Source organism: Cololabis saira, chromosome 1 (assembly GCF_033807715.1).
Source record: "Cololabis saira isolate AMF1-May2022 chromosome 1, fColSai1.1, whole genome shotgun sequence".
Taxonomy (NCBI): Eukaryota; Metazoa; Chordata; class Actinopteri; order Beloniformes; family Belonidae; genus Cololabis; species Cololabis saira.
Genome location: NC_084587.1, coordinates 55,222,447 through 55,243,359, shown reverse-complemented (window position 1 = coordinate 55,243,359; position 20,913 = coordinate 55,222,447). Strand labels below are relative to the sequence as shown.

Here is a 20,913-nt window from a genome sequence, read left to right as displayed (position 1 = left end):
CAGCACTAAAGTTTGAAAATGGGTTTGGGCCCATGTTATACAAATGTATGTGCAAAATGATTTATGCTTCATAATGTTTCTAAAATATCATTGTGCTTGCAGCATTACAAGTTTAAAAATACTGTGAAATAAATGTTGGAAGAAGCGACTTTTGACGTATTTAATTGAATTAGAAGAATGTGATTGACAGTCAACAGTGTGATTGAATCAGACAACATGACTGAATGCCAGTAATTTCATAAATAGCCATATGTATATATATATATATATCCATCCATCCATTATCTATACCCGCTTTTATCCTTTGCAGAGTCACGGGAGGTCTGCTGGAGCCTATCCCAGCTCGTATTCAGGCGAGAGGCAGGGGGTACATATATATATATATATATATATATATTAGGGGTGTCACGGTACACACAAGTCACGGTTCGGTACGTACCTCGGTACAGGGGTCACGGTTCGGTACGGGTTCGGTACGGGTTCGGTACAACGGGAAAAAAAATACAAAAAGTCCCAAATGTATAAGACAAGTTTTTTCTTCCTTTATTTTGATCATAGCATTTGAAAGTTAAAGTTTGTTCAATTGGCTACAAAACTAAAAAGCATCTCTTATTAAAGTGTAAAATAAATAGAATAAAACATTTAACTTGTGCATTAGTGTTTTTAATTTTACCACGGACTGGTTTATGTGAGCGCGGGATGGGACATTGTAACGAGGCTCGGGCACTTTTAATAAATACTTGAACCCGGGCTCCTCTACTGCTGCATATGGGCAGAGCCGTCTGGGGGCGGAGCATTCTCCATGGGCCTTATGATAGTCATTTTAACGTTCAACAACATCATCCTACCCATCAAACTACATTTATTCTCACTTTTATTGAGCCAAGCCTATAGGCCTATGCTGCAGAAAGCAGAGTAAAGTCACACACACACACACACACACACACACACACACACACACACACACACACACACGACTCTGAAAACTCAGGTAGTCACGGACTGACTCAGTTCATTCTTTGATACAATTTAAATACAAAAAAAACATAACTGGTCTAAATTACACAATCTATTTAGATAGATATAGACACAGCGGTCTATAACATAATTTCTGAGCTCTATAACAGAGAATAGACTCGGCGGTCTCGTTCACAACAACACAAGCTCATTAAAATAGGCAGCTGGTCAAGAAACTGATAAATAAATTATTTATGAAGGTTACACTCACTCACCAACGGTAGTTGACTCTTCCATAACCCAAAATAATCCAGGTAACGTGGGAAACGGGGTAACATTCAAAACTTTGTACAAATTTAGTCCACTTTTAAACTTTAGCGCTAATCTCCTTCACTGTGACTGTTAAGGCTGATTTATGGTACCGCGTTACACCAACGCAGCGCCCACGGCGAAGGTTGCGCGTCGCCGCATAACCTCGCCGTAGACTGCGCCGTACCCTACGGCGTATTGCCTGCGTCGATTTAACGCAGAACCATAAATCAGGCTTTACAGCCAATCCGCGTTGGCACACGGCCATGATGCGTTCAGGACAGTTGTAAATTAAGAATTAGAACATTTTATCGTTATTATAGCCTACAATTTATGATGATATATGAATTGCACATATATTTATTGATATGCACAGACTAGCACACATTTAGGTCTGTAATGGAACGTGACTGTTGATATTTATAAGGGGAAAAAAAAACGATGATTGATTTTTTTTTTTTGTTGTTTTTTTTAACTCAGTCAGACGTATTCGCCGTATGACTGCGTGAACCGAACCGTGACCCCCGTACCGTGACGGGACGGGACGAATACAAATACCGTTACACCCCTAATATATATATATATATATATATATATGTATATATATATATATATATATATATATATATATATATATATATATATATATATATATATATGTATATGTATATATATGTCTCACCACTCCTATATCTCCCTGGAGGCGCGGCCCCCTCATTTTGATAAATCTTCACATACCTCCAGCCCAAATGTCTGCACAGGTCCATAAAACCATAAAGCGTGCATGTAATTATCAGGGATGTTCTCTGTGCACCGTGAGCAGATATTAGAGTGTACAAAACCCATCTGGAACATCCTTTTGGCTGACATTTGATGTTAAAGGGGACCTATTATGAAAAACAGGTTTTCTGTTAGGTTTAGGCACGTAACATTTGTAACATCAAACTCTCTGGAGACAAAGAAAGACACAAACACGATTAGAATTTACTTGCAAGGAGAGCAGTCGAGATTTGTAAGATCTCCAACATACTCTGATTTGTCTCAGCTGCTTCCTTGCTTTTATTTACTCTGGGATGTACCCTAGATTACAGAGCTAACTACGCCCCTAAAGGGAGGGGAAAAAGGAGTGGTCGCAGTCAGCGGATTCAGGTATTGAGTCAGGCATTGATTCGTTCTTGTTCTCATTTGTTTAGCAACAAGAAGTTTCCTCTTCTCTGCAGATATCTGCTTTATGCTGATATCCGGAAACTTCTTGTGCAGTACTTGTAATCACTTAAACACAGCATTGTTTTATCAGTGCGTCACAGGCGTAAGCAAATCATCATACGTTCTGTTAATAGCAAGCATGATAACTTACTACTTATTTACAATAGTTCCAACATTTTCTCTTGCTTTAACATATATAAAGTGGTCTCCCCTCAGCCTGCCAACTCAGAGAAGGAGGAATCCAACCAAATTCTTCAGTGTCTGTACAGCCGCCCGGATGAGCCATCCAGTGTCATGTGGATCTACGAGCCGTTCAGATTCTGCTCCCGTCGTTACATAACAACAGGAGGATGCGTGAAACCACGCCCACAACTAACTCTGGCCGGAACAACAACAACAACTCCGCCGGCCGGAGCTTCCGCCATCTTTTCGTTGCGGTGCATCGTGTCATTCAGGCAGCCAATCAGCACAGTGCCTCATTATCATAGCCCCGCCTACTCAGAATTCCGCATAGATAATGAGGTTAGAAACTGGGATGATAAAGACATGGCTCAGAGGCTGAATTTCTAATTTATTTAGCAAAAACAATCAAAACCTTGTTTTTAAGACATTCAAGGCCTGTTTAAAATAGGTATTAGATGCCATAATAGGTCCCCTTTAAGCTGCTTTTCTACTCCTTATACAAGTGATAAGAGTGTTGAACTAAACATCTCACTCTCGTGTGTCTTCATTCTTGCCGTTGCATTGTTGGAGTGCAGGAACATTATTTCAACAGTCATTAATGAGTTCAGAGTACTGATGTAACATTGGAGTTATGAAGATTCAAGGGTTGCACCATCAGCATGCTGCACCAACTTCTAGGGACAATCCCATCACACGATGGTGTATTAAAGTGATTTTTATCAAACAAGACTGGTTCTTAATGTCACAGTAACAGCTTGATACTACACCCCTACTTCCCACATCTGTGTTCAAAACAAATATTGACAAAAACCAATCCCCAGAATGAGAGAATCTCTGAATGTAAAACACCGGATCCTGCAGTGTGGGAGTTAGGGGGGCAGGGTAACGGCCCCTTTTGGTGGGGGGGGGGGGGGGTTAGTCCCTCAAGACTCCTCTCCCTGGCCCTGCCCCTTTTCAACCTTTCCCCGAGCCTGCACCCCAACCTGGGACTTGCTGATTGGCCCGGAGCTTCGGGAGCTGCGTGCTGGCCTGCGGTCCCCACCCCTGGTCATCCCGTTGCTGCTTCCACCTGCCTGCTGTGCTGTTGCTGTCCCTGACCCCCAGTCTGGCCCTCGGCAGGAGGGTCCCCCCTTATGAGCCTGGTCCTGCTCAAGGTTTCTTCCCTCCTAAAGGGGAGTTTTTCTTGCCACTTTTCCAGGCTTAAGGTTTTTCTCCCACTAGGGGAGTTTTTACCTGCCATTGTTCATGTAATAATTGCTTGGGGGTTTATGTTCTGGGTCTCTGGAAAGCGTCTAGAGACAACCTTTGCTGTATTAGACGCTATATAAATAAAATTGAATTGAATTGAATTGAATTGAATTGAATTGAATTGAATTGAATTGAATTGAATTGAATTGAATTGAATTGAATTGAAATGAATTGAGTCATTGTCACTGTCTCCATCCAAATGTTAATGAAATTAATTAAAAAATGAGAAGATTATAAAACAGTTCAACAAGTTAAAGAGATAAACACAGTAAAACAAAATGGATGCTGCTTCTTTCACCCTGTAACCATTAGCCAGGTGTGATGAAATCCCTCCCCTTTATTATTTTCACTGTCATTAAATTGTTTCCACAAACACACGGATAATGATCTTTTCTTCCTGCGTCTAGACTCCCACCATGAGCCAGAGTCCATCTCCATCGCCTTTGTAAACTGCTGCTGCTTCTCCAAATGAAAGTTAGAGAACTATGCTTCACATGCATTCAGAAGAAAATGATCATTATCAAACATTGATAAATGTTCACCTTTACTAAACAACTAACACATTTACTTCATTATTCTTGACCATATAAGTTATAACATATAGCTATAATAAAAGCGTAAGGTGGTGTAACAATTGTAACAATAAAAGATATTTACAATAAAGAGAAATAAAATGGTTTCACTGACGTGAAAGGAAGACTTTCATTTTCATGATTAGTTGTGGGAAATAATTTACCATCATTTCTACATCTCAACTTCCTATTTTTCTCTTCACAATGCATTAGAAAATTATGTAGAAAATGCAATAGAAGAAGGAAATGTGTCATCAGCCTGCAGCATATGATGACAATGACATTACAAGAATTGAATTCAGCCTGATTTACACCCTACTTCTGCAAGAACACATTTACAACACTTGTTCAATCTTGCGCATCAGTTTGCAGTTCAACATTTGTGCTGAAGGATAGTTTGTCTTCCTTTTTTTCACATTACACCTTTTTTTCGCTGTCAGCTTAATTTCCGGTCTGGCAGTTTATTTATTGATTTAAGTTCTATGCTTGAATACACTGAACATTTGAGCAGCTGCAGCAGAGGAAAGGACCAGTCATGTGTGTAAAAGTCACACTTTCTAGTTTCCTTATTTTACTTCTCTCCTTATCAGGTATGTAAATTAACATCCTTCTTACTTTAAACTTTCAAACTAAACTTCCTTTCTAGGACGGCTTCCTGTAATTTCAGAAATTGTGTTGATATTATGCTGTTGATATTAATTCCATATAAAATCAACATTGTTTACAAAATACTTTGAAGAATAATTTATTTTCATTTGACGGTGTCCAGTTTCTCTTCCTTATAATTCACTATGAATGTTTTATGATCCATTCACTGCTTCTTGGGTGCACAGAGACATTTATTATAACCAGCATGGATACGTCCTCTGCAACAGCAAGTATTATAACATTTGTGATGTGTTCTGCATTCCAGTGGTACGGAGTCAGGAGGGCTGGGGAGTGACTTACACCTCTACTGAGATCTGCACTTTGAAAGGATCAACAGAGAAAATACACTGCACCTACACATACCCCCCCAGAATCCATGGAAATGTCACAGTGCTGGAAACAGCTTCATGGTTTACTGAAGGTAAAGATCAAGTCCCCGTGGATCTGAGGACACAGACAGAGTATGCTGATCGTGTACAGTATCAATGTGGAGAAAAGGAATGCACCCTGGTGATTGAAGACCTGAGAGAGAGCGACTCAGCTGAGTACAAGTTCAGGTTCACGACCAACCAACCAGGTGGAGGTTATACAGCTAAACGTGGAGTCGTCCTGTCGGTCACAGGTAAGAGTTTCTTACAAGAATATGACACATCTGGTTGTTAATCCTGGGCTGCACTAGCAACTAATGAGTGCTAACTTGATTTTCTGTTTGACTTTGAACGTAGCATGTACTGTTTGGTTGTTTGTCTCATGTGTGTCCGTGTGGTCGTGTGAGGGCCTGGATTCCTGCTCAGGGTACGCTCAGCTTCCTCTGACCCAAAAAGGATGAAATGTTTGCAGAAGATGGATTGATGGATGAATTTTAATCTGATTTCATGATTAATTTGTCTACTAAAGAAAGTAGAAAACTGTTGATTTGACCACATCTAAGGTTCCTCGTACAGAATGATGTTGTTTTTTGAACCTATTATGGCACTTTTCCACTAGCACTTACTCGACTCGACTCGACTCGGCCTGGTTTCTTTTCCATAACAATTCAGCACCTGGAGCAGAAGTAGGAGGTTGGAGTGAAGCTGCTGTGACGTATTAGATTGTGTATCTAAACGAAGAAGACTACAACACTAAATATGTAGAACCTGGAGGAGATGATAGATGTGCTGCTGGGTCTGTGACTTGTGCTCAATACCAAGTTAAAAAATGAGAGTGAGAGAAGCTTCAAGCGGCAACGCTTTTTTTATTTGTTTGTTTGTCTCTATGCTGCTGAAAAGTCAGCTGGAGCCGTGAGCAGCTATGAAGTGACAGAGCTCCTGGTAGATCTGGTCGTTCCTTATCTCCGTCTAGATCCCTTTTTAATTCTCTCCTCAGCACCAGGTTTATGAACATCTGCACCTCAGAGTTGGATCACCAAACAGACTTTTACGCTGCCGTTGCCTGTCGAATAAAATGAACAAGAAGTTGCAGTCAGAGTCGCTCTTTCGGTGATTTCCGCCTCCTGACCAATCGGTGAATGCAGTGTGATGATGTCAGATACGGCCCGACTCAGCCCACTTAGAACCTCGGCAGAATAGATACAGAAAAAGCATCTACTCGGCACGTTAGACCCCTAGTGGAAAAGCGCCAAACCGAGGCGAGTCGAGTCGGGCTGAGTAGGTACTAGTGGAAAAGCGCCATTATTGGCCTCCTTTACTTGTACTGATGTCTCCTTGGATTTCATATCGGCAGGTATGGACTACTTATGTGCAGTCCCCCCTCTGATCATCCCACTGCTTGCTCCCACCTGTCCGTGTAGATGTCTGCTATATGCTTGCTTCTCTGTCTCACCTGCTTTTGTCTGGTCTTGTGATGAAGTTGCTACCTGTCCAAGGTGTTTTTCATGGCTGAAATAATGACAGCTGGGATAAACGTCAAATAGAAAACTGGTTCCACAAAAGAAGAGCTTAGCAGCCAAAATATCTGTCTCTCATTTGAAACACAGATTATTCACAAGTAAATCAACAATCTGAGAGCTTTTATGGGTTGATCTTTTATCTAATTAGGGCCCGAGCACCTTCAGTGCGAAGGCCCTATTGTATCTGTAGGAATTTTTTTTTTTTTCTTTCTTTCTTTTTTCTTCTGACGAAAGGAGGGCCTTTTTGCCCCCCTAAACGTGCCCAAAAAGTCACCAAATGTTGCATGCAAGTCAGGCCTGGCGAAAAATTTGATATTTAATGGTTTGCATTAATGGGCGTGGCAAAATGGCTCAACAGCGCCCCCTTGAAAACTTTGTGCCTCAAGCCCCACGATACGGTTTGACGTACATGCACGAAAATCGGTACACACCTGTATCATGGCGCAACTGAAAGAAAAGTCTCTTGGCGTCATGCCCGAAACCGAACAGGAAGTCGGCCATTTTGAATTAGTCGTGTCATTTTGGCAAAATTTATGCCATTCCTTCGAAAGTTAATTCAGCCCGAACCGTAACGTGCCCCCAAGTGTGTTATACATCAAAATGTGCGTCTCCATCCTGCGACAACACGCATTACTTTTCTCTTTCAAAAGCGTTACCGTGGCGGCGCTAGACGCCAAAAAGCGCGCCCACCCTTCATCTGATTGGTTCGACAGAAAAAACTTTGTGCCTCAAGCCCCATAATACGGTTTGACGTACATGAACGAAAATCGCTACACACCTTTATCATGTCGCAACTAAAAGAAAAGTCTCTTGGCGCCATGGCCGAAACCGAACAGGAAGTCGGCCATTTTGAACATTCTGAATTAATTGCGTAATTTTGGAGCAATATATGCCATTCCTTCGAGAGTTAATACGGCCCGAACCGTATCGTGAACCCAGATGTGTTATACATCAAAATGTGCGTCTCCATCCTGCGACTACACGCATTACTTTTCTCTTTCAAAAGTGTTACCGTGGCGACGCTAGACGCCAGAAGGCGTGCCCCCCCTTCATGTGATTGGTCCATATTTGATAGTTCTCCAAAAGTCACCAAATTTTGCATGCAAGCCAGGCCTGGCGATAAATTTGATATTTCATGGTTTGCATTAATGGGCGTGGCTAACGGTTCAACAGCGCCCCCTAGAATACTTTTCTCTGCCATAACTTTTGAATGGTTTGACATAGAGAGTTGTGGGTGGTGTCATGGGACTCTGTAATGAGTCCTTAAGCTTCGTTGGCCTTAATTAGCCCCGCCCCTTCTTCTGATTGGTTGTCCCGATTTTCTGCTATAACTTTGGAATGGTTTGACATAGAGAGTCGTGGGTGGTGTCATCAGATTCTTTCTGGAGTCCTTGACCTTCATTGGCCTGAATTAGCCCCGCCCCTTCTTCTGATTGGTTGTCCCTTTTTTCTGCTATAACTTTTGAATGGTTTGACATAGGAAGTCATGGGTGGTGTCATCAGATTCTGTATGGAGTCCTTGACCTTCATTGGCCTGAATTAGCCCCGCCCCTTCTTCTGATTGGTTGTCCCTATTTCCTACTATAACTTTTGAATGTTTTGACATAGAGAGTAGTGGGTGGTGTCATCAGATTCTGTATGGAGTCCTTGACCTTCATTGGCCTGAATTAGCCCCACCCCTTCTTCTGATTGGTTGTCCCTATTTTCTGCTATAACTTTTTAAGGGTTTGACATAGAGAGTCGTGGGTGCTGTCATTTCTGATATGCTTATGGGGGGCGGTGGACGTGAGTGCGAGGGCCCGTTCATCGCTGCTTGCAGCTTTAATTTAATTTGATCCTTTTAAATTGTTATTATTAGTTTCTGGATGGTTTCAGGAATTCTTGTCTCTGCCCAACTGATGGATGGATGGATGGATGGATGGATGGATGGATGGATGGATCGATGGATGGATGGATGGATGGATGGATGGATGGATGGATGGATGGATGGATGGATGGATGGATGGATGGATGGATGGATGGCTTGACTGAAAACCTCAGAAACACGTGAACAAAGATGTTATAAGTTACTGTAAGACGTTGCTATTAGTGCTGTAACTTTCTACAAAAGTTTTGAGTTGCGTTATTTTTTACTTTTTGATTGTTTAACTGTTCTTTTTAATCGTTAATTATGTTATTTGTATACTTTAATTTTAAACAACATTTCTCAATTTGCCATCACAGTTCTCCAGGTTGAAGTGACGAAAACATCTCCAATATTGTGGCCTTCATGGGCAGAACTGAGGTGTTCCAGGTCTTGTCACGTCACTGATGGTGAATCATTCGTCTGGTTCAAGAATGGACTGAAAACTGACACAGGAAACTCTTTTATGAAAGCCTACTTTGGGAAAGAAGACAGCGTTTCCTGTGCTGTAAGAGGACATGAGAAGTTCCCTTCTGCTTCAGTCTGTGAGTTTACTTCAGTTTACCATCAACAAAGTTTCTGTTTATGTGCGCACTCATTAATGTTCATTTGTTTTCAGAAGGGTTTCTATCCATTTCTGTGTTTTCATTCTTTACAGATAATTTCTACTACTACTGTTGCAACAGCAAACTATTAGTTTTGCTGTAGTACAAATCACGGTATTAAACGTGTGACTTTAAAATAATTTTGTAATTTCAGGTGTCCGTCGTCCCACCTGTAACAAAGTGACTTACACAGACAGAAGCATCTGTGCCCCCAAAGGCTCATCGGTGGATATTTCTTGCACATACAGTCCTGGAAATGGTGTTGTATCAAAGAGTTGGTTCAACCCTCACAACAATAACCACTTACTTCGTGATAAAGACCGTGTTCAGCTCCATGAAACAGAAGCAGGAAGGTCAACTCTGAGAATACGGGACCTTAGAGACACTGATTCAGCTGAATATCGCTTCAAATTCAAAACAAGGGATTTTGAATGGGGCAACGATTTACCTGGAACGACTCTGACTGTCACAAGTATGTACTGCAGTACATTCAAGTAAACACAAGGAAAAGTCATTTTGAGATGTTTGTGGATGGAGATATTTTGTGTGATTTAGTGTTTATTCCAGGTGTCACTATTGTTCTTTCATATCCAGATCTGCAGGTGCAGGTGAACAGAATAATAGCAGTCCATGAGTCTTACACTGATGTGGAGCTGAAGTGTCACAGCAGCTGCAAACCAGCTGCTCATCGTTCCTACATCTGGTTTAGGAACGGACAGAAAAACACAATCCAGCAAACTTCTAAATACAGAGACAACTTTCATCTTGAAGACAATGTCTCCTGTGCTTTCAAAGGATATGAGGACCATCAATCTCCTCTAGTATGTGAGTTTACCAAAAACAAAATAAAGTCAATTTTGGAAAATTATGGGATGTGTTGAGGAATTTATCAAAATCAGTTCATAAGTCCGCTCGTGGTATAGTGAGTTTTTATTCAGCCGGCAGTGAGCATGACCAGCACAGATCAGGTCTGAATTGGTGTGCCGACCCAGAGAGATTTTACAACAGGGTTTTTATACAAGAAGTTCAATCAACAAAAGGTAGGAATAAACAAGCCAAGTGAGAGACAAAAAGTAATTTACAGTCAGGTGTGATCGTTCTGTTTGGAACTACCCCCTGAGGAGTCAGGAAGTCCATATATGGTATCCTCCGTGAATCAAGTCCTCATCTCTGCAGGGGCTGGAAGTCAAAGCCATTTTCTTGGTGCCGTCTCAGCTTGAGACCATGTGTCTCAAGCTGTATGGGACTGGAGCCAGTCGTCTTCCCTGCAAGGGGTAGGAAGCTGGAACTTGAATGACAATGTGTCTCGAGCAGGGGTGTGAGTCTGGAGCCACTTGTGAGTCGTCTCCCCTGCAGGGGGTAGGAAGCTGGAACTTGCTCAAGCAGGGGTGCAGGGGTATGAGTCGTCTTCCCTGCAGGGTGTAGGAAGCTGACATTCAGGTCGACCACGTGCTGTCACAATGCTTCGTCAGATGCAAGAAGATATTTATCTCTTACTAAACTGGGCATCATGTTATCTTGTAGCAACCACAGTGAAGCCATTTCATGTGTATATGTGACCAGTCATTAGACACACATCTTTCCATTAACTAGTGAGACCCTGTCCTCCCTCTCCTGAGCCGCCTCCAATAGCTCCTCTGAGTAGGATACCGAGGCGTCCCCAATCCATCCACCTCCCCATGAGGGCGTCCAGGCGGCATCCTCACCAGATGCCTGAACCACCTCAACTGGGTCCTCTCAATGTGGAGGAACAGTGATTCTATTTTGACTTATTTGAGAATGAATAACCTTATCTCCCAGTCTATAAGGGAGAGTCCAGACACCCAACAGAAGAAACTCATTTCAGCTGCTTCTATCCACAATCTCTTTCTTTTGGTCACAACCCACTGCTCTTGACTGTAAGAGCAAGAACGTAGATAAACTGGTAAATAGAGTCTTGCCTTTTAGCTCAACTCTGTATTGACCACTACAGACTGGATAACAGTTCACGTTAATGCAGAGGCAGTGTCAATCCACCTACCAAACCTTTCTTAATTCTCACTTGTGAATAAGACCCTATATGCTGTAACTCCTCCATTTGAGGCAGTAATGTTTCCAGACCCGGAGAGGGCATTCCACCCTTTTCTGACTGAAAACCATGGCTTTGGATTTGGAGGTGCTGATTATCATCTCTGCTGCTTCACACTCAGCTACGAACCATGTCAGCCAGAACTGAAGATCATGACTCGATGAAGCCCATAAGACCACATCATCTGCAAAAAGCCGAATTGGGATCTTGAGAACCCCTTCAGCTTCTTGGGTACACCTCAAAGTTCTGTCCATAATAGTTATGAACAGAATTGGTGACAAAGGGCAGTCCTGATGGACTCCAAGTCTTATCAATAACAAATCCTACTTATAACCGGCAACGTGAACCAGACCTTCGCTTCACTTATACAGGGACTTTTATGTGCAATTGCAACTGCATATACACTATTACATAGGAAAAAACTGTGAAAAGAAAGTAGTGTTAAACTTCTCATGGTATTGTTTCTGCTGGTTTGGTGAATTCTGAGATCAAAACAGTCTATAGCATAGGTTGAACACTATATTTGTCATTGCTTTCTACATTCTTACTAATAATTTATTAAACTTCATAATTTTCCAGATCCTTTAAAGCTGCCCTCTATATTCGCCAGTCCCTCTGGTGAGATCGTAGAGGGCATGTCAGTGAATCTGACCTGCTTCACCTATGCTAACCCAGCAGCTAAGAATACTCTGTACAAGGGGAACCAAACGCTGCCTCTGGGATCAGCAGGTATTTATAACTTCTCCTCCATCAGCTCTGAGGATAGAGGGATCTACTCTTGCAAGTCTGAGGATCAACACTCTGTATCTTTGGTCCTTGATGTCCAGTGTGAGTTAACATTATCTGTTATCATTAGTCTTGAAAACAACTCTGTGATGTATTAACTGTGTCTTGAGTTTGGATTAGAGGACAGGATGTGATGCTGTAAAGTCAGTTTGTTTTGAGATATTCATTTAAATACAACAAAAAATAGTGATTCAATAAATTCAGTGGAAGAGCCAACAGTCAAAACGACAACCGTAAAATCTGCTTTAAAATGAACATAGTTATCAGATGCTGAGGTGGCATTTAGCTGTTTGACTGTACCTGCACTATGAAGACCGTGAAGGAGGCCAATAAACAACATAAATCTGTAAAAGAGATAACAATAACTGTAACGGCAAGTAAGGGCCTGATTAAGTAATGATTAATAATTTAGTTAAAACAGTTAAAAATGGGTAATGATCATTTCATTATAATTCATAAGGTTTACATTGGTCTAAAATTCATAATTTAGCAATGTGTAGCTACATGATAAAGTCTTTTCTATGTTTTCTATGTTTTGTATTTTAGGTTGTGATGTCACTGTAATTTTGTGACTGTGGTTTGATGTAATGAGAGGTTAAGTTTTCAAGTTACTTTTCAAGTAAACTTTTAAAAGCCAAGGAAAGTTGTCATGTCTCATCACTCGCGTCCAAAATAGTGTTTTTGTGGACTGACTCAAAAGGTGGTACAAATAAGAGTGAACAGAGTGCCACTACAAAAACCTTAGTTACGCCCTGTGGCAGGGTGGAGGATTGGGTGTGGTCTGCGGGGGAGCAGCACACAGGTGGCGTGGGCCTGGTTCGGCTGATTGGGCACACCTGTGCCCAATCAATCTCTCCACCCTGCCTGGCTATTTAAGCAGCGACTGCACACCAGCAAGGGTGCTGCTCTACAGGGATGACAGAGCCGCTGTGTGCTGGTACTCGTCTGTGTGAAAATAAATCACAATTTCTCCACGAAACCCCGTGTCCTCTTTCCCTGTCGGTTGACCCCCAGTAGCACGAGATTGCTACAGTGGCGCCCAATTGGGGCCCCACAGCATGACGGAGGAACGCGGGGATCAGACCCTCGTGACGCTGGCGCAGGTGCTGGCGACCTGGCAGCCCTGATCCAGAGCCAGGCGGAGCGGCAGACCGCAGCGCTGGAGGCGCTGGTGGCGCAGCAGCCGGCAGGCCGTGGAGCCGAGGCTAGGGGCCGCCAAGCGGCGGTTCCCGAGGCGGTTCCCGAGGCGGTTCCCGAGGCGGTTCCCGAGGCGGTTCCCGAGGCGGTTCCCGAGGCGGTTCCCGAGGCGGTTCCCGAGGCGTCCTGGACGCGGTGGATCCGGAGGCGGTCCTGGACGCGCCGGAGGCGGTCCTGGACGCGGCGGTTCCGGAGGCGGTTCTGGAGGTGGTTCCGGAGGCGGTTTCGGAGGCGGTCCTGGACGCAACGGTTCCGGAGGCGGTCCTGGACGCGGCGGTTCCGTAGGCAGTCCTGGACACGGCGGTTCCGGAGGCGGTTCCGGAGGCGGTTAAAGAGGCGGTTAAAGAGGCGGTTAAAGAGGCGGTTCAAGAGGCGGTTCAAGAGGCGGTTCAAGAGGCGGTTCAAGAGGCGGTTCAAGAGGCGGTTCAAGAGGCGGTTCAAGAGGCGGTTCAAGAGGCGGTTCCGGAGGCGGTCCTGGACGCGCCAGTTCCGGAGGCGGACCAGCCAGTGGAGCAGTGCTGCGTCAGGGAGGGGGTGGTCCTGTGCGCACTTCGGCCAGCGCCGCGGATTCCGTCTGCCCCGAGGCCACCCTCGGCCCAGGCGACCCCCCGAACAGTCTCGCCGGTCGGCCCAGCCCAGAGGGCGGCCTCCGGAGCTGTCTCACCGGTCGGCCCGACCTGGAGGACCTGGGAACCTGGAAGACCCGGTGGCCTCAGGCCCGGGGGCTCAAATGGGGGTCCCTGGCCTCCTCTCCCGCTCCGAGGGGCGCGGGAGTTGGCTAGGCCGGATGGTCCCCAGCCTGAGTCGGGCGATGGGGGTGTGTGGCAGGGTGGAGGATTGGGCGTAGTCTGCGGGGGAGCAGCACACAGGTGGCGTGGGCCTGGTTCGGCTGATTGGGCACACCTGTGCCCAATCAATCTCTCCACCCTGCCTGGCTATTTAAGCAGCAGCTGCACACCAGCAAGGGTAATGCTCTACAGGGATGACAGAGCCGCTGTGTGCTGGTACTCGTCTGTGTGAAAATAAATCACAATTTCTCCACGAAACCCTGTGTCCTCTTTCCCTGTCAGTTGACCCCCAGTAGCACGAGATTGCTACACGCCCAAATCAACAGTTTTGTAGCATCCAGGCGAGGTTGTCGGCTATATGGACCCCCAGGAACTTGAATTGTGGGACGATCTGCACAGCAGTTTCCTTGATGTAGAGCGCTTCCTCCTGAAGTCAATCACCAGTGCTTTGGTTTTATCCACATTCAGGAGCTTTCCCTGAATTAATCCTCCTTAGTGTCCACCAGACCTCAGCCGGGTCAAGTCACAGCACCTGTTCCTCGTGCTGTGGAGTAGACTTCGCTGCAGGCGTGTTGTTCAGTGCCTCAAACCGTCCAAAATTTAGCTGATTCAGGAAGTCCATTTTCTCAGTAAAGGGTTGGGGAGTGATCTTATACCCTGCCACAGTCTCCTGCTATTCCTTTGGTCCTGAAAATGGTTTTGGATTTTGTGTCCATAGGCCCTTTTAGCCAGTCCGACTAATTTGTTTAGTTTGGTTCTTGCTGTTCTGAGTGCAGCTTTATCTCCAGATTTGAAAGGGGAGTTTCTTGCTCTCAGCAGGTTTCGCACCATCCATGGTTTCTAATTTGCTCTTACTGTGATGTATTTTGTTGCACGGGCAGCTTCCATGCGTTTTTCAATGTAGCCCCATACAATCCCTGCATAGCGGTCAATGTCAACGTCGACCTCTTGGTCCTTGGTGGCAGCCTCCCTGAACATGGACCAGTCAGTGCATTCGAAGATTGCTTTGAATCGACTTTGCCAGAGAACATCTAGCAAACCATCCCGTTTTATAGATTAACAACCTTTAAACAGAAGAAATAAACATAAACTAAGCTCATTATCCAAAGCCTTTCCCATCATGACATCAGAAATGGTGGGGGTAGAGTAGTGGTATGGACATGAATGCTGCCAATGAAGCAGGTTTACTGGTGTTCATTGATCACATGACAAAAGTAGTGGCATAAATCCTTAGATGTATAGTTCTTCAAAAGGCAAATAAAAGAAGACCTGCTGATTTCATTCAAGCCGGTTGTTATTTAGAAAATTACAATATTGAAGTCGAGAAGAAACAGGAGTATGAACTGCTGTCTCCAAAACTTTGACAGAGGGAGCGGTAGCACTGATGGCAAATCTGATTTGATTATAAAGATATTTATTTATTTTGCAGTGAGGTTCATGGGTTGCCACATTTGGGGGTTTCCCGACTGCTGCTGAGTAACTGAACATATCGTCTTTCTCTCTAAACATGTGTGTCCAGATGCTCCAAAGCTCCCGTCTGTGTCAGTGAGTTCCTCTGGTGTGATATCAGAGGGAACCTCAGTGACGCTGAGCTGCAGCAGTGATGCTAACCCAGCAGCTAATTACACCTGGTACAAGGAGGATGAAGACTCACCAAAAGCTTCAGGAAACAACTTCACTATCAGTGACTTCAGTGCTGAAAACGGTGGAAATTATTACTGTGAAGCCCAGAACAGCAGAGGACGACGTAGATCCAGATTTCATCTGATTGAAGGGGAAGGTACCTTTTAACTTGTCTCTTAATTATCTGATGACTCCACCAGAGATCAGTGACATCACAAAACACACGATAGAAAACCAACCCAGCTCCACAATGAATAATTACATGTGGATTAGTTTTTGTTTTCATCAGGCTCATTTTAAATACAGTCTGAAATCATCTACAAAAGTCCAATTAAAACAACACAATGTACAAAGTTATATTTGTTCAATTACCTTCAACACATGGAACCAGTAATATGTGTGTTAAATCATTTGTTTTCAGGTCCATGGAAGTTTCTAGTATCTGTTTTGATTAAAGTTATTTCTCTGCTTTTCTTCGTCGTCTCATCCTTACTGTTGATAAGGTAATTACTTCATTTAATTTAATAGAAAACCATTTCGTTTAATTTATTAGGTAACCATTTTATTTCATTTATTATGTTCACATTTCAGTTTCTTTCTGCACTAACTAATATGATAAGCAGAAGTTCCTTTACAAAGAGACGTATCTGCCTCAATAATGGAGGAAACAGCTTTCATCTGTGTGTGTACTCTAATTTAAGAGAGAGGTGCTTGAAGAACCAGCTGAGGACTCAGGAGAGACCAGAATACAGTATAGAGGTGAGAATATATTCAAGCTTTTTGAAGTATCTAACAAGTATAAAAACTTTTTTCTATGAGCTGATCGGCTTTATAACAGAAAAGTTCAGTCTAATGACACATTTGTGTTAAGAAGATTATGTTTAGAGATCAGGGGCCTCATTTCTAAAGCTTGCTTGCGCACAAAACAGGGCTTGAAAGATGCACAAGCCACCTTCTACGCAAAGGTTGGGATTTAAAAAGAAAAAACGAACCGAAAAATGTGCGTATCTCTACGCCAACCCTGACCCTCCCGTAGGAACAGTCTTAAGATATGGGGAACTGGCGACCCAGGCGGTGAGGTGGTGAAATGAAGCCAGATTCATGTCATACTCTTAATGTCATCACATATCAGACTTATAATATAATAGCACTGATCGTGTCCCTCTGTGTTTGAAGCACAGCGTCAGTCAGGACTCTGGTGCTGCTGGAGCTGCAGCCGCGGTGAGTGGGCTTGCCACCCGTCTCTTGAAATACGGAATTGTTACGTAATTGGGAATTAAAAGTTGCATTCCGTATTGAACCAATACGGAACGCAGTTTATTCCGTATTTCACAATTGTCCCATGCACGTCTGTCACACACGCACACACTAGTTAAGCCTAATTATGCCTAAATTATGGTTCCACGTTAAATCGACGCAGAGCCTACGCCGTAGGTTACGCGGCGAAGCGCACTGTGCGGTGCACGTGGCCGCGCGTAACCTACGCCGTATTCTCTGCGGCGATTTAACGCAGAACCATAAATCAGCCTTGAGCAGCACTGAGGGGAGAGGGGAGGAGAGAGGGGGAGCGGGGCTGCCGGGCCGTCTTCGCATCGTCTTCGCACAGAGTGTCTTGATGATTTGTAATTACAGGCTCAGCCTACCGTTAGTTCTTAAACTGTAAAAAGTGGGGGGGACAAAAACATGAGTTCGAAAAGTGGGGGGGGACATGTCCCCCCTGTTCCCAGTGGAAATTGCGCCCTTGTGCCTCACTGCGTTTTATTTTCACTCGCTTTATTTAATACTATTTATATACTATTTATACTTTTACTGTGACCCACAAATAATGTAGTTTTCCTGTCCTCCACCTCATCCACAACATCTCGTTCTCAGTCTCCGTGAAATTTAGTGGCAAGGTGGCTCGACATGGCTCGACAGGCTGCAGGAAGCCGCTGCGCATGCTCAGCAGGCTCATTCATATGGATATACTACTTTGCATTGTCTATTTATGGTAAAAAGTGGGCGTGTAGAGGGCGGGATATGAGCCGAATTCAGCTGCGCAACCTTCCAGCTGGACTGTGAAATATAAAGCGAACATTGCGTGCAAGTGTGCGTGCAAGTGTGCGTGCACAGGGTTTTATAAATCCAGATTTTTTTTTGCGCCCGCCATTTTCGGCTTTTGGGTTTACGTGCACTTTTAGTATGAATCCTACACACTCTTTTATAAATGAGGCCCCAGATTATTATCTTATTTGTTTCACTGGAAGAAAACTAGAAAGAGTCACTGGTGGATTAAACTTGACCTTGGTCACATAGAAGTCACAAATGTTGATGTATTTTTGTATTTCCACTTTTAAACGGGGTGTTAAATAACAAAAACATTTCTCAGAGTTATCTTTATAAACAGATGTAGGCCGGACACTTCCTTCTTTTGTCCTGCAATACTTTAACAAGAAATACTTTCCACCTACAAAGCAGCTCAAGAACTGTTTTCACTATCTGGAGTTGCAACGGGGTTTAATAAAAATAAAACTGATCTTTACTTAACTTTATTTAATGAATTACTTATCTGTGTATCTGATAGATGGTCGATTATCAGAATGTTACAATTCCCACATCGGAGACAAACCTCATCCATTCAGCTATTCCAACATGAAGAGCAGGACACAGCCTCAGCTCTCAGGGAGGTGCAGGGTGAGCAGATCCTCACACAGGACAACATTTACTTCACTTCAACAGTTAATATTGTCAAGATACTGTTTTACAGCTTTGACTTCCTGCACCGTGTATCTGTTCCTTTAATTTCATCAGTGAACATCGATTAGATCATAAATGAGTCAACTATTTATCTGCAGACACTTTCTCACCTTTTGTCTCCATCACAGAAGGAGAGATGGATCAGCTGAGGAGGATTCATCAGGACTGAACAGAGTCCATGAAGACAGCAGAGCTGAATGAATTCTTGTAGACAGATTTACCAAAATGCAGCAACGAGGGGAAAATGTAATATTAAACACATCTCTGAGCGAAGAAGCATATGCACATTTATCGTAGCGCTGTAAGACCTTAGCAGGAAGTAACAGCCTTTATCTTTTTGTAAAATCTTTCATGTGGCTGGAGCTGGTGACCATCTCAGCACCACCACTGTGAAAATTCAATTCAATTCAATTTTATTTATATAGCGTCTAATACAACAGATGTTGTCTCTAGACGCTTTCCAGAGATCCAGAACATGAACATAAACATAAACATAAACATAAACATAAACCCCCGAGCAATTATTATATAAACAATGGCAGGTAAAAACTCCCTTAGTGGGAGAAAAGCCTTAAGCCAAACAGGGGCAAGGAAAAACTCCCCTTTAGGAGGGAAGAAACCTTGAGCAGGACCAGGCTCATAAGGGGGGACCCTCCTGCCGAAGGCCAGACTGGGGGAGTCAGGGACGTCGACAGCACACAGAAAAGTGCAGTAATGTAACTTATAAGGTCGTGGTTGAGTCTCAAATGATGCTAAAGTTTGAAAATGGGTTTGGGCCCATGTTATAAAAATGTATGTGCAAAATGATTTATGCTTCATAATGTTTCTAAAATATCATTGTGGTTGCAGCATTACATGTTGAAAAAATACTGTGAAATAAATGTTGGAAGAGGCGACTTTTGACGTATTTAATTGAATTAGAAGAATGTGATTGACAGTCAACAGTGTGATTGAATCAGACAACATGAATGCCAGTAATTTCATAAATAGGCATGTGGAGCCATATATATATGTATATGTATATATGTATATGTATATGTATATATATATATATATATATATATATATATATATATATATATATATATATATATATATATATATATATATATATATATATATATATATATATATATATATATATATATATATATATATGTGCCTCACCACTCCCATCTCCCCCTGGAGGCCCGGGGGGAGATGGATCTTCATATACCTCCAGCCCAAATATCTGCACAAGTGCATAAAACCATAAAGCATGCATATAATTATCAGGAATGTTCTCTGTGCACCGTGAGCAGATATTAGAGTGTACAAAACCCATTTGGAACATCCTTTTGGCTGACATTTGATGTTAAAGGGGACCTATTATGAAAAACAGGTTTTTTCTTGCTTTAACATATATAAAGTGGTCTCCCCTCAGCCTGCCAACTTAGAGAAGGAGGAAAGCAACCAAATTCTGCAGTGTCTGTACAGCCGCCCGGATGAGCCGTCCAGTGTCATGTGGATCTACGAGCCAATAAGATTCTGCTCCCTCCGTTACGAAATGACAGGAAGATGTGTGAAACCAAGACCACAACTAACTCTGGCCGGAACAAGAACAACAACTCCGCCGGCCGGAGCTTCAGCCATTTTTTCATTTTTTCGTAGCGGTGTATCGCGTCATCGCGTCAGGCGGCCAATCAGCACAGAGCCTCATTATCACTCAGAATCCCTCATAAATAATGAGGTTAGAGACTGGGATGATAAAGACATGGCTCAGAGACTGAATTTCTAATTTATTTAGCAAAAACAATCAAAAGCTTGTTTTTAAGACATTGAATGATAAAATAGGTATTAGATCCATAATAGGTCCACGTTAAGCTGCTTGTCTACTCCTTGTACAAGTGATAACATTGTTGAACTAAACATCTCACTCTCTTGTGTCTTCATTCTTGCCGTTGCATTGTTGGAGTGCAGAAACATTATTTCAACAGCCATTAATGAGTTCAGAGTACTGATGTAACATTGGAGTTATGAGGTTTCAAGGGTTGCACCATCAGCATGCTGCACCAACTTCTAGGGACAATCCCATCACACGATGGTGTATTAAAGTGATTTTTATCAAACAAGACTGGTTCTTAATGTCACAGTAACAGCTTGATACTAGACCCCTACTTCCCACGTCTGTGTTCAAAACAAATATTGACAAAAATC

At 43.1% G+C, this 20,913-nt stretch overlaps 1 protein-coding gene across 1 annotated transcript; it reads left to right on the top strand.

The window, feature by feature from the left end:
* Positions 1–3,477: 3,477 nt before the first annotated feature.
* Positions 3,478–19,107, top strand: LOC133445029 (sialoadhesin-like). Its single transcript, XM_061722823.1, has 11 exons — positions 3,478–3,517; positions 5,389–5,745; positions 9,235–9,459; positions 9,674–9,991; positions 10,114–10,344; positions 12,167–12,415; positions 15,878–16,138; positions 16,403–16,484; positions 16,683–16,740; positions 18,545–18,654; positions 18,846–19,107. Exons 1-10 carry the CDS (start codon positions 3,478–3,480, stop codon positions 18,614–18,616), a joined length of 1,893 nt encoding a protein of 630 aa, XP_061578807.1. The 3' UTR covers positions 18,617–18,654; positions 18,846–19,107.
* The last annotated feature ends 1,806 nt before the right edge of the window (positions 19,108–20,913 follow it).

Bases quoted from the DNA above. Each gene is read 5' to 3' on its own strand.
- LOC133445029 (XM_061722823.1), top strand. From the start codon at position 3,478: ATGAGAGAATCTCTGAATGTAAAACACCGGATCCTGCAGT. The intron at 9,992-10,113 runs GTATGTACTGCA...TTTCATATCCAG, and splicing joins AACGACTCTGACTGTCACAA to ATCTGCAGGTGCAGGTGAAC. The intron at 16,485-16,682 runs GTAATTACTTCA...CTCTAATTTAAG, and splicing joins TCATCCTTACTGTTGATAAG to AGAGAGGTGCTTGAAGAACC.